This window comes from Paramormyrops kingsleyae, chromosome 7 (assembly GCF_048594095.1).
Source record: "Paramormyrops kingsleyae isolate MSU_618 chromosome 7, PKINGS_0.4, whole genome shotgun sequence".
In the NCBI taxonomy this organism is placed as follows: Eukaryota; Metazoa; Chordata; class Actinopteri; order Osteoglossiformes; family Mormyridae; genus Paramormyrops; species Paramormyrops kingsleyae.
In genome coordinates, this window is record NC_132803.1 from 2,986,340 (window position 1) to 2,999,007 (window position 12,668).

At 44.9% G+C, this 12,668-nt stretch overlaps 1 protein-coding gene across 1 annotated transcript; it reads right to left on the reverse strand.

Moving 5' to 3' along the window:
- On the reverse strand, nucleotides 1-11,478 carry LOC111851458 (heparan sulfate glucosamine 3-O-sulfotransferase 1-like). The gene is made up of 3 exons (XM_072713863.1): nucleotides 11,429-11,478; nucleotides 11,172-11,274; nucleotides 1-2,212 (listed from the first exon to the last, which is right to left on the reverse strand). Exons 1-3 carry the CDS (start codon nucleotides 11,476-11,478, stop codon nucleotides 1,289-1,291), a joined length of 1,077 nt encoding a protein of 358 aa, XP_072569964.1. The 3' UTR covers nucleotides 1-1,288.
- Nucleotides 11,479-12,668: the final 1,190 nt, after the last annotated feature.

Genomic DNA, 12,668 nt, shown 5'->3' on the forward strand with positions numbered 1-12,668 from the left:
TCATTTACTCTGCACAAATCAACAACCCATGGAACTTTGATCAACTGAAAAAGGTGGATCATGACACAAGCTTATATCCTGAAGGTTGCTGGTTCATGTCCCGCCAAGGCCATGCTTTGGACCATGTCTGAAAAGCAGTTGCTGAATTGTTCTAATAAGACAGCAAGTTGGAAGGTGAAACAGACTTCAGGGAAGGACAGTATCACTACCATAACTAGTATATCTTATCTAGTAATGCAACAGACACCTGCTACACTTACAATCTCTTGTGTATAAGGTTTTCATTTCCTTTATATTAATACTTTATGCCATTATTTTATATCATTATTATTATAGACTTACGTCCTGGTTATGTTCCGAAATCGTGGACTTAAGTCAATCTGGATGCATCTCGATCATTATAAGGAAAGAAGTCAAATATACTGTATAACATAAGATACAATATCACATGAATTTATGCAAAGCTCTACAGTGGCAGCATAATCTGTTTGTTTTGGTTCTTGTCGCATGCCCGCTAATGCCCACTGCATCTGCTTCAGACGTTTCTCGACAAATTTTACTACGGCTCTTATGGGGCCGTGGACGTAAGTACGATCGGACGTTACTCGATAGGGTGTAAGTCAATGGATGACTGTGCTCTGAGTTCCTTCTCAGATCTTGTCCCCAATTATTACAGGCTTGCAGGTCACAGGTGATGCTCATTGTCCACTGCCAGTGTCTTTGTGTGAATTTGTGAGTCGGTTTGTTATGAAGCAGTTGGCTTTCCCGTTCTGGACGTTCCGAGGATATGACGGAAATAGAGGTCATGTCTGACATCAGGGTAGCGCGGCTGTCTCTTCAGTTATCTTTGTCTGCGAGTACAAGCTGGACTCCTCATTGAATGTCCTTGTATACAACTGCACGTCAGCTGGCTGGCCTCAGCATTATTCAATAATTCTAGAACTGCTGCACTTTGTGCCGTGTGATGAAGCTTACAGTGTTGTTTTGTAGTCTTGCTGGGCAATGCAGAGGCAGAAAGGGGGAAGGGACTCAAAAAACGACTAGACAGTTTCCGTCTTCAGCACTCAGACGCCATTCAGGTCCAAAGAGTAACACCGGCTTGCCACAGGACGTGACCCAGACAGGTCGCCGCCTCTCTTATCCCCGAAGTCGAGGCTTGCGAGGGGACCCTCAGTGTTTTATACAGACATACCCACAGCTGGTGGTCCTCGGTGCTAAGGGTCTCTGAATAGGCTTCCCCTTACTGCTTTTCGTCACCGATGACTGGCAGACGATGACAGGCAGTGCATCAGCACCAGTCAAAGGAGCGACCCACCAAACGGAAGAATGTGTGGTTGGGCTCCCTGAAGAATCGGCAGAGGGCGCGGAGTACCGCGGCAGCCAGCGGGGCGTGGGCGCGGCCCTTGGACTCATCCAGGCACCTGTCATGGCCGCCAAGGGGGCGAAGGCAGTAGAATCCCTTCGTGGCATTGAAGTAGAAGTTGGCGGCTCCGATGCGTGCCGGCAGCCCCAGGAAGCGCTCAGTCCTCTTCAGCTCAGGGAGGGGGTCACGGACGAGGGCATCGCCATCCACCACGTGGATCTGGGCCCTGGGGAAGTGGGCCAGCCAGCGGCGCAGGTGCAGGTGGTACAGGCTCCGCTGGAGAGCCCGGTAGCCAGGGTTGACCCTGCCCTGGCGCAAAAGCAGCTCCTCCAGCGCCGGGTAGGGCTTCTTGCGTAGCTGGCGGTTGCGGAGCACCTGCGTGTAGTCTGAGACGAGCCGCTGGACCGGGTCACGGACGATGAGCAGCAGCCGCACGGCCCGGTCCATGTGCCGCACTCGTGCCGGAGCCTTAGGCGACGCAAAGTAACCCGGCGTCTTCTCCACCGTCAGCTGACCCGGGAGAGAGGCGGGCATCTGAGCCCGGTACCAGCCCAGCCCGTGCCGGTAGTTCTCATCCAGGTCGAAGAAGTGCACCTCTGCCGGGGCAGCCGCCACAGCCGGGTGCAGGTCCAGCATCTCCAGCAGGGCCCGGGTGCCGCCCTTCCGCACGCCGATAATGATGGCCCCGGGGAGGCCCTGGGAGGCGTTAGCCACGGCGGGGGGCACTGGAAGTAAGGTCTCCTCAAGGGACAGGCAGGTCGGCAGCAGGAGGATGAGGGACGAGAGCCGCAGCGCTGGGGCTGCCCAGTGGCAGTGATGTGTAATCCTCATCTGGAGTATGTCACTAGACTGGAGAAGAATTTACAGACGAGGGAAAAGGAAGTTGTCATTTATATTGAACTCAGTCATTTTTTGTCCCAGTTTTTGTACTGCTAACGGTGATCTCGTGTTTACACCCTGCACACTTTTCACACCAAACTCTCTTTCAGGAGTGATGTTACTCACTGCTGGGAAGCGTTAACTTTCAGGTTTGATGAAGTCGATTTATAGACCTTCTTTAGCAAGACAGCGGTGAAGCACCTCCAGGAAAGAGCAGAGCACTAGTTCACAATATAGTACTATTGTCCATATAGCTGTATATGATATGGATTCACTATTTTAAAACACAAGTACAATTTTCTTTAAATGATGTAGTGCCAGTCAAAATAACATGAACCTCATAGATAACCGTTTGCATTTTACTGTAAGAAAAAAAAAATCCAGAGTTTCCAGAAGGCACCTTTTGTGGAGAGAATCCTCCATATATGTATTTGTGTACGTGCATATATGCATGTATGTATCTTGATACAGATACGTTAAAAATTAAAGGTCTCAGTAGGGAGTTTCCATGAACTGCAGCCAGTCCGCTGTACGGTGCCATTCAGACGACCTGTTGTTGCCACCCCCTGGTGAAAGATAATACTGCAAGTTAGACCTTTTGTCCAAAGTTGCCGTTACCGTATATAGCGTATATACGCCAAGACATTTTTCTGTTCTGGTGGTCAGATTTATACACACGATATAAGGTAAACAAAGATTTCCACCATCTTCTGGACAATATTTTCACTGGATACCAGGAGTATTGTACAATATCAAGACTGCATTCTATTGGAGAGCCATTGATGGCTTGAGGGATGAGAGAACATCTGGTCTGCAATAACCTCTATCCAGGTCAAGTGTGCACTAAGCACACATAAAAACAAAGCTTGTACTTTGCAACAAAAAAGGATTTTTGAATTGTTTTAGCAGGGTGAAAGGACCATATATTTTTGATGATAGATGAGATTGTTTCTAGAATCTCTTGGAATTAATATAGTATTGCTGTTGTTTTATCAGAATGCAAATAAGAATAAGTGAATATAATGATTCTATTTTATGCACATAATTTTTATATTTGTCTTGATTGTCCTTGCAACACCCCAAAGTAAATTCCTTGTGTGTTAAAGTATTTAGCAGTAATTAAACGATGGCAGCCATTCTGTGCCAGTACACTCACCAGACTTTAGCTAAGGTGGTGGAGGAACAGGAGAGAATTCATCAGATATAGGGGATGATTAGGAGGCCAGTGGCTTGTACCAGTAACCCCACTTCGTAGTCGAGTCCCCAGATCAGATAGGGCCACCACCCCTACTCTCCTGAAAGGTGCTCAGGGATCTTTTATGGTCTCAGAGGCTCAGGACTACTACAGTTTTATGTTTTATTCAAAGAATGGTACCATTTTTGCAGCACCATGTTCCCACCACTGCACAGGGATCCACACTGACCACTGGATGGGCTAATCTGTTAGCTACACCAACACCGCTTCCAGTAGCAACCCAGTTTTCCTAGTCAGTCTCCCATCCAAGTAGTGGTCCAGCCCAATCTGGCTTAGCTTCAGATAGATTATCTGGTCTGAACTGCAGGTGATATGACTGCTGGCAGCCCTAGTTTTCTCAGGATAAGTTTTGAAAAGGGTATCCGATGTCCTTGTGGCCTGTGCTTCTTGGGAAATACTCCAGGCCTCATTGCAAATCTGCACTGGATGGAAGACGCTGGATGGATATGGGATGGATATGGGATGGAAGTAATACTAAAAAGATTAAACTCAGTGGTATTGGCCAGATGGAAATGGGATGTTCTGCTGTAGTGATACATTGTTCCTGTCAGAGCGTAAACAGGAAGTGCGTTTCAGGAGGCTGTGCTTGTACTGGTTCATGACGTGCATCTTACTAAACTGGACTGAAATTATCACACAATTTTAAAAAGCACAAAAATGTGTGAAGCTGTTGTTCTGTGTCCTGCTGATAGTACTAGTTAAGGGCCTGGACTAATAAACGAGAGGTTGTTGGTTGAAATCCCAGGAGAAGTTTCCTTTTATTGTTCTCTGTGACAATAATTTCATTCTGCACTCCCATCTGATAAACCCCTCCCTGTACTAAACCCCTCCCTGTGGCGAATTCCCTTCACTACAGAGAGAAGGCACCGTATGGAGATTAGATCTTGCTATAATTGAGAGCTGGAAATAAGGTGCCCTGATCCAGGTGTTTTCATCTGGCCCGGAAAGACCCCTCCATCGAACTGCCACGTCTACACTAGGAGCTGACCGGTTAATCGGCGCAGCTCTGCAGTGGCGCATCCAGCTGTGCGTGAAATTAGATTCCCGGTAAACCCTGACCCACGTACAGCTGTCAGACTGGCCTCCTCTGCGCGGACAGATCAGGGTGAACCTCACCCTCCTCCCAGCGAAAGCTGCTCCGCTTCTGGGAGGATGGGACTGGATACTGAATTTGATCACATGCCGCGATTCAGAAGCATAATTGAGCTGTTATGCATTTTGTGGCTGCTACACGAATTACCCGATCCGGTCGTGGAAGTTGCAATATTGTGCGCTGAACTATTCCACAGTAATACTGTGTGCAATGAGGGGTATATTTTAAACATATAAACATATTCCACCAAAACGCACCCCAGGAAAACAAAGCGAATATTCTCGCTACCAACTATAGCGAGAACCGTAAACAAAACGAATATATGTTTCTCCTAAAAGTATTTCTTTTGAGCTTATAGCCTATTGTTTTTTTGTGCATTGTTGTCTGTTTTTGTGCGTTTGTGTCAATATTTCATCACTTTAGTGGATCATAAACTAAACAATGCTTTTACATTTCAATTTCTTACAGATGTTCTAAAGTAATAAATAATAAAATAAAAAAATACAAAAAGCACGCATTGCGGTCTATCAGAAAACTTCAAGAAGTTACCAAACGGATGCAAAATCAAAGATACTCGTTTCTGCCTGGCACTAACCACACATTAAATTATGGCATATGCGAGTAGCCCATAATGTCCGGAAAACACAAATATAAAGCACATGTAACTGTCTCATAAACATATAATAAGAATTGTAATAAGCACTGCAATAAGCAATGTAATAAGCCTAAAATCAAAGGGATAGAAAAATTCTCAAAATGGGATAGAGTTCAAAGGGAACATATCTAACTGAAACACACTAACGTATTACGGTTCCTTGTTTGTATTAAGCCAACTATGACTACAGGGGTCTTGCAAGAATAAATCAGTACCGGCCTGATGGGGGCAGCAAAATGCCGTTTCCTTGTTATACAACGTCGGGAAAAAGTACGAGCGATTTTAGGGTGTGATTTTTATTGAACCTTTTCCACTTTCAGTTTGTCTTTCACAGACGTCGTGGGGCGAAAGGGGTTGAAGTCATTCTCACGAACTCCATAAAATTTTTGTCTCATTTTAAAAATTAGTTTTAGACAGACAAGCTAAACGTACTGTAAGTGTATAAACGGTCGATTATGCCTATGGGATCGCCAACGTCGACCTCTTCGTACACGGACAAACGTGTCCGTGCAACACTCATCTGTGTCCGTGGCAGAATGTTTTGATTGAGAAAAAAAACCATATAGCTTACGTTTTTAAATACAATCTCCGTGGTAAAAATAGATAAATTTTATTTTGATCAAAATATCTTGCAGGATTCCCAAGGTGTTGACACCTGTGAATGAGTTTTATTATAGTGCCATTAATTTCTGTAATAAACAAGTATTTCATCAAATCCAGGGCATAAATGGCAAGACTAACAACAAACTGAGGAAAAATGTACATCTTATTAAACAAATTGATTGTTTATTATGGGTTACATGCAATACATTTGAAAGACATAAAAGTTGAAAAACTAGTTTTGTGTTATTTGATCTTAAATTTATGTTAATTGGTATTTTTTTTTTACCTATTAGGAGAAAATGGTGAAAAAAAATTAAATCAGAGGAACAAACAACATACTTTTAACATACCTAAAAAGTTAAGGTGATGTCAATTGCGCTACATAAAAAACAAACACTGTATTTCCTTGTAACTTTCCTTTTCTTAGAAACTCTTGAGTTTGTGAGAATGATGCACTGGAAATTGTCTGCCGCCGCTTTGGAAACTCCTTCTGGAAATTTGCTCCGCATGCGATTGCATCTGTTCCCCTGTGGTCTGCAACAGCGGCTTAATGTATTTAGCTTTTTACTTTTAATATTAGCTAAAAATAGACAGAATAGACTGGTGCCATGGGGGGCCAGGGGAGGTGGGGGGGGGGGGGGTGTGAATTAATCGATTGCCGTAGGGCAACTCTGGCAGAGGAAAATTCATGCAAATGAAAATTGTTTCTGCAGCAGGATAAACTTCATGGCTGCACATCGCTACACAAAGATCAATTCTGTTATGAATTCTGCTAATTACTAATGAACGTTTTCCTCAGCCACACAGAGGTGATGCTCACATGGGTGACTTGGGTAATGAAACCCACCGACCTCCACAGGGTCAGAAGTGGCCAAGCTTCTGAATACAGCTGTATAAAGCAGCTATATAGATAAAACGGATACAAGTAAAACGTCATACAGCACATTTTTGCCAACTGAACCTGTTATTTTATGTTGACTTTGGGGGGAGAAGAAAATAGGGTCAGTCGTGATCTTTAACGGACATTATTGCTGCACAGCTTCCAGTCTGGGGCCAAGGCACAAGCCAGACAGGGTGTGGGCAGAGTATCGTCTACCTGCCAGCATCAATGGGGTGGGGGGAGCTTACACTACGCGGGGTGGGGGGAGCTTACACTATGGGCTGCTGGGTCACTTTGTCCCTCCTCCCAGGACCACCAGCAGCAATGGACACACGCTACACGTCCCCTGGTCATATGGCACATAATAGCCTGTGGGCCTCTGTGTATTAACTCACCGGCAGCACGGAATGGCCGCAGGCTCATCATTAGCCACCATAATGGGAGGGGACCTCTAAAGGACCACTGTGGGAACTGGGGGGGGGGGGGGGGGGGTCATGAACAGCCCTCAACTTTCAAAATTAAAGAGTAAAAATATTTCCAACCGTTTGCCTCAAGGTCACCGTGTGACTTTGGCCATGCTGCGGCATGTGATGAGGTCACTGTGTGACTTTGGCCGTACCGTGGCACGGTGATGAGGTCACCGTGCGACGTTGCCCGTACTACGGCACAGTGATGAGGTCACCGTGCAACTTTGGCCGTACCATGGCACAGTGATGAGGTCACTGTGCGACTTTGCCCGTACTACGGCACGGTGATGAGGTCACTGTGCGACGTTGCCCGTACCGCAGAACGGTGATGAGGTTACCGTGTGACTTTAGCCATACCGCAGCACAGCATCAAGGTCACTGTGTGACTTTGGCCGTGCCACAGAACGATGATGAGGTCATCGTGCAACTTTGCCCATACTACTGCACAGTGATGAGATCACCTTGTGACTTTGGCCGTACCGCGGCACGGTGATGAGGTCACTGCGACTTTGGTCATACTGCAGCATGTGATGAGGTCACTGTATGACTTTAGCCATACCGCAGCACGGCATTGAGGTCACTGTGTGACTTTGGCCGTACCGCAGAACGGCAGTGAGGTCACTGTGTGATTTTGGCTGTACCACGGCATGGTGATGAGGTCACGGTGCAACTTTGGTCGTACCGTGGCACAGTGATGAGGTCATCGTGTGTCAGGATGTTTCAGTGAAGCTCCTGCTGTAAACCATGCCACAGGTAACCAATCAGACGTGAGGACAGGATGTGACAGCTACAGAGCAGAGCAGTGACACCACTGGTAAGCAAGATAACTGACCTCAATTAATTAGTGAATATAAATATTAATGCACAGACTTAAATGTTCAGTTCCAGATCAGTGTGGGAGAGGATGGGCTGCTGATGTAAGAGTACTGGGAGGACAGGCAGAACCACCAACACAGAAAGACCTCCGAATGCCGCTCACCAGTACAGAAAGGCCTCCGACTGCCGCTCACCAGCATTGCCACCATTAGTGACCCGAAAACAGCATTAGTTCAAGTGCACAGAATGCAGCATATTTATATAATCATCCACTGTACTCAATACAACATAAAGAATAAGTATATTTATGCACATAGTTTTTATTCTGCAATTTAGTGTTTGAAATTTATGTATGAAAAATGTACAATTATATAAAGATTCAATTTTTCATATATGCACAATATCAAATTCAATATTTATTTTTATATACAACTTTTTGTTTATTGAAAGCATAATGCATGAATGGCAGTTGCTGTGTATGAGATTATGGTGATTTGGTAATAAATATGTTTAAAGAGTATGAACTTTTAAACATTTTAGGGCACACAGTGCTGAATTAAAAATGAGGGATGTGAATGTCAGCACCACATAGATATATGTACAAGATATATGTATATACTGTCTGAGCAGAAGTAGTTGGGGTAAGTCAGGGAAAACCACTTGATCACATTTGATCTGGATTATCCAATATCACGTTTAACTTAACCTGCTCTATTTTTTTTTATATACAAATGCTATTATTAATAATTACAACAATACTCAACATTATACCATAGTAACCATCTCTGGAACTTCTTAATAATTAGAAGCATTTGGTTTTCCGTATCTTATTACACAACTTTTCAGTTAGATACTCCAGAACTGTTCACTGAAATCGCTATATTGTAAATATTACAGTGAATTACCATTGCTATAGTCTAAATTCCAGTTTCTACCTATACCATTTGCTAATGTATATGTGAATTTTTCTGTACACCTTTTATTGTCTCGTTTGACACTAGACTGAAGGATGAGTAAATATCTTTGTCTTACATGGATGTGACAATGAAACTTTTAAACTTTCATTCACTGTTTTTGTCTTCTCATTTTAGAGTTGCAGCTTGAATATCATTGTATAATGACAACAAAGGAATTCAATACAGTTCAAAATAAACTTTAGGGTAGCTAAATGGTTAACAACAAAATGCAATTTAAAAGCCATTATGAGTTATTCGGGTTTTTTTTAAATCCCAATACACAGCGTCCCAGAATCACCCCAGCCAGTATTTATAATTCTAGCCGTTTGCTGCTTCGCAGAACCGCAGTTTACTTACTTGCGTGTAAAATGACTATAAAGTGACTTGACTAAAGCCCATCAGTACAGCTTCTCGGATGTTCGGTTTAGCGAGCTGCTCTATGCAGGATTAACATCGCCGCCTGTTTTCGGGGTGAAAAATCGCAGACCGGCGCCTGAAAAGCAGTGAGCGCCCATCGGCAGTCTATAAATCCGGGAAATGGAGGCATCGAATATAAATGTTGAGTGATCGTCATTTACGGTAACACCTGTGATGCTGTTCGTTCCCTCATTACCTCCCGAGGGCGAGCATTTCGTTAAATGTATCGGGAATTAATCATGTATTTTTGTTACATACAACACGAACAGGAGTCGTTTCGCTGGCACACAGTTTTAAATAAATCATATTGTATTTTAACGCTCCAGATCTCAAACTAAAAAGACATCGCGCATATCAAATCTATAGTAAACAAAGTATTACTTTTTAAATAAATGAGTCGGGTATGCAATAAGAGCTATTATACTCGGTTATTGTCAGCAGAGGTATATTAAAAATAGAAACACTTTAAGCTTGAGCGTGACGGGGTCAGCGCTACCGGCCAACGTTTAATGTGGCGCCCAGCTAAGGTTGGCACCGTCCGTCAATGAATAAATAAATATGAATAAAACATGTAGGCTACTCCGCATGGTTTGAGCCGATCTTCTGTACCCTCAGCCATATAGGCTCCGTGCTCAGCAGACGCGTTTTACTCGCAGTATAAAACCCTGCGATCTTCACGCGCTCTCATATTACCCCATAACACGCGAGGCAGGAATCCATCCACATCACACTCACATCACACACAAGGCTGGGCATTACATTCATCCCAAGGTCGCCTGTCATTTTGAAATACGCTGTGAACTGGAGCTGAACTGGAGTTCAAAAGAGAACTAAGGCGTTCTGAAGTTGGACAGATACACTACACAGGGTATTAAACTATGGCTCAGGTCCCAGGAAAGCCGCAGGAGAAGCCTTGGGAGACAGCGAAACTTTTAAAGCATGTCATCCACACTTGGCATTTTAGGGCACTTCTCTTGACCAACTTCCTGTACGATGCTTCAACTACAAAACGGGATGAACAGATTGTGCTTTAACTGTGCGTGACTTTAATCCCACAACAGCACTTTGGTCTGTATGCAACACTTTCAGATTTTAACTTTTGTTTCCCAAAGGAGCAGAAATTCTTTTTAATGTGACTTGAGGAATAATGGTTTTGGGGATCTGCATTTTGGGGTAGGCTTGTGAAGTATAGAGCATGATCGTGCTGATTGACACAGTCTGGCTCTGGTAACCATCCTAACGCACGGCGGGGAACCACGAACTGCAAGCGCCGTGCAGTCCCTCCTGACAAGGAAACTGACAGGAGCTGTGACAATGGTCTGCGTGGGAGCTGAGCTACGGTACACAGCCCCAAGTGGTCATGGGATAGGCGCCCATTCACATCACAGTCAGCTTAGCATCTTCGGATAAATTCCCCCTCATACATCCCTGTTGATTAACTTTACTATGTTTCTCACCGAAAAACATTACTACTAATATCACAACTCAAGTGAGCGAAATGGGAACTGGCAGCTTATCTCAACGGCATCTTCAAAGTTTGGAGTGATTTGCATAAATTTACATTCAGCGTAGACACAAAAAAAGCAGCAGCCCCCCGCCCCCCCTTGCTGGCATCGCAGCGGTTATTACAGAAAGGCTGAGCTGTATGTGAAGCTCGGCTCTTTGACGACGAGACCAGTCCTAATTACTGGTGACACTTTGGGGCGACTTCCCTCTGTGGGAATCGCCCCAGTCAGGCATCCCATCCCACCGGCCCCAAACTTAAACACCCACAAATGCACACCTACCGCTCTTGGTGGCCACATGGCAGAAAGGTGCGACTTCTGCTCCGGCTTCTCCGTGTCCTGCGCCGTCCGTCCCTTGGCCGTGTGGACGAGTGGCTGTCTGGCTCTGGGCGAGCAGGTGGAGAGAGAGTCACAGCTTGTCTTCTGGCTCCGTCTCCCCTATGCGTGTGTGTGTGTGTGTGTGTGTGTGTGTGTCTGTATAAGATTGAGCCTGCGAGCTCTGTTTGCCCAACCACGTCTCTCCACAGGGACCTTCATACCCTCCCCCTTTCCCCCAATTTTTCTCCACCTCTTTTCCTTCTGCTTCCATCCCTTGTTTCCTTAGAACCTCCTTTCAGTGTTTTTTGTCTGCAGTTCCTTATTATTTACCCATATAATGCACTATTTTCCCTTCTGGTGTTGGTGTTCTTACATCTTCTTGTGTCGCCATCTTTCAGATGTTTATCTCGGTCAAAATTTCATGGGCCCGCATGAGATCATAGCTTCAACTGACAACCCGATTTCCCCGCAACAACATGGGTAAAAGCATATGAGCTGCACACACACAGATCCAGAGCAGACACTCACACTTTGTAGTATCTGCTGCACCCCCCTGCCGAGCCTCAGCTGAACATTTCAGCGTTTCTCGTGAAAACAAATATCTCTGCCAGTCCCGTAGACGGATGTTTGGAATAAAAGCTGCTTTAGGCAGCGACACCTCACCCCTTCATCTACTCACATCTCTTCATCTAAGGGAATATCTTGCTTATTCTCGGTGCCTTTGTCCAAGGTCCTTTCTGGCTTGCTTCAGTAAATTAGCCAGCTGTTAGTCAGGTAAATGCATAAGTAAGCTCTGTGTTTGCTAAGCAGCTACAAACAAAAAATGTGTTTAAAATACTGCAGTAGCTGGGATAATTGGTCTGATTTTAGCACTGAAACCTTGGCTGGCACTATGCCGTGTTAAGCAAACCGCGCGCACACACACACACACACACACACACACACACACACGCAACACCCTTAGCCTTTGCTTAATGTCATTAAGGATCCTTCAGTCACTTTAGACATTTCCAGTCTGAAATGAAGTTGGTTTGTCATTTTTTAAGTAATGGTGATATTTATGTTTATGTTTCTTTACTGATGCATTGGGTTTAGGATTTGTGGGTGTCTTTTTCATATTTATTTAGAGACTTGCTTTACAGATAGGCTGACTGAATGGTGACCTTTTTCGCTCATGATATCATGCTTATCTTCCCTCTGCTTCTTGGGGTGGGGGTCCATGACGGCAGGACACCATCTCCATCAGACCAGGTCTCTTCTTCCATGCCCATAGAGTCCAGCTGGTTCTGGGGGATCCCTCAAGAACATCCTGGGTCATCCCCAGGGTCTCCATCCTGCCCGGAACAACTCCTTCATAACCACCTGAGCTTATCCTGTTTGCTGCTAATTTGTTGTGGGCACGTTGTAGCGAGGAAGAAACCTCCACTCATTTCCATCTGGAGTTACTGAGCAGATTGTTCT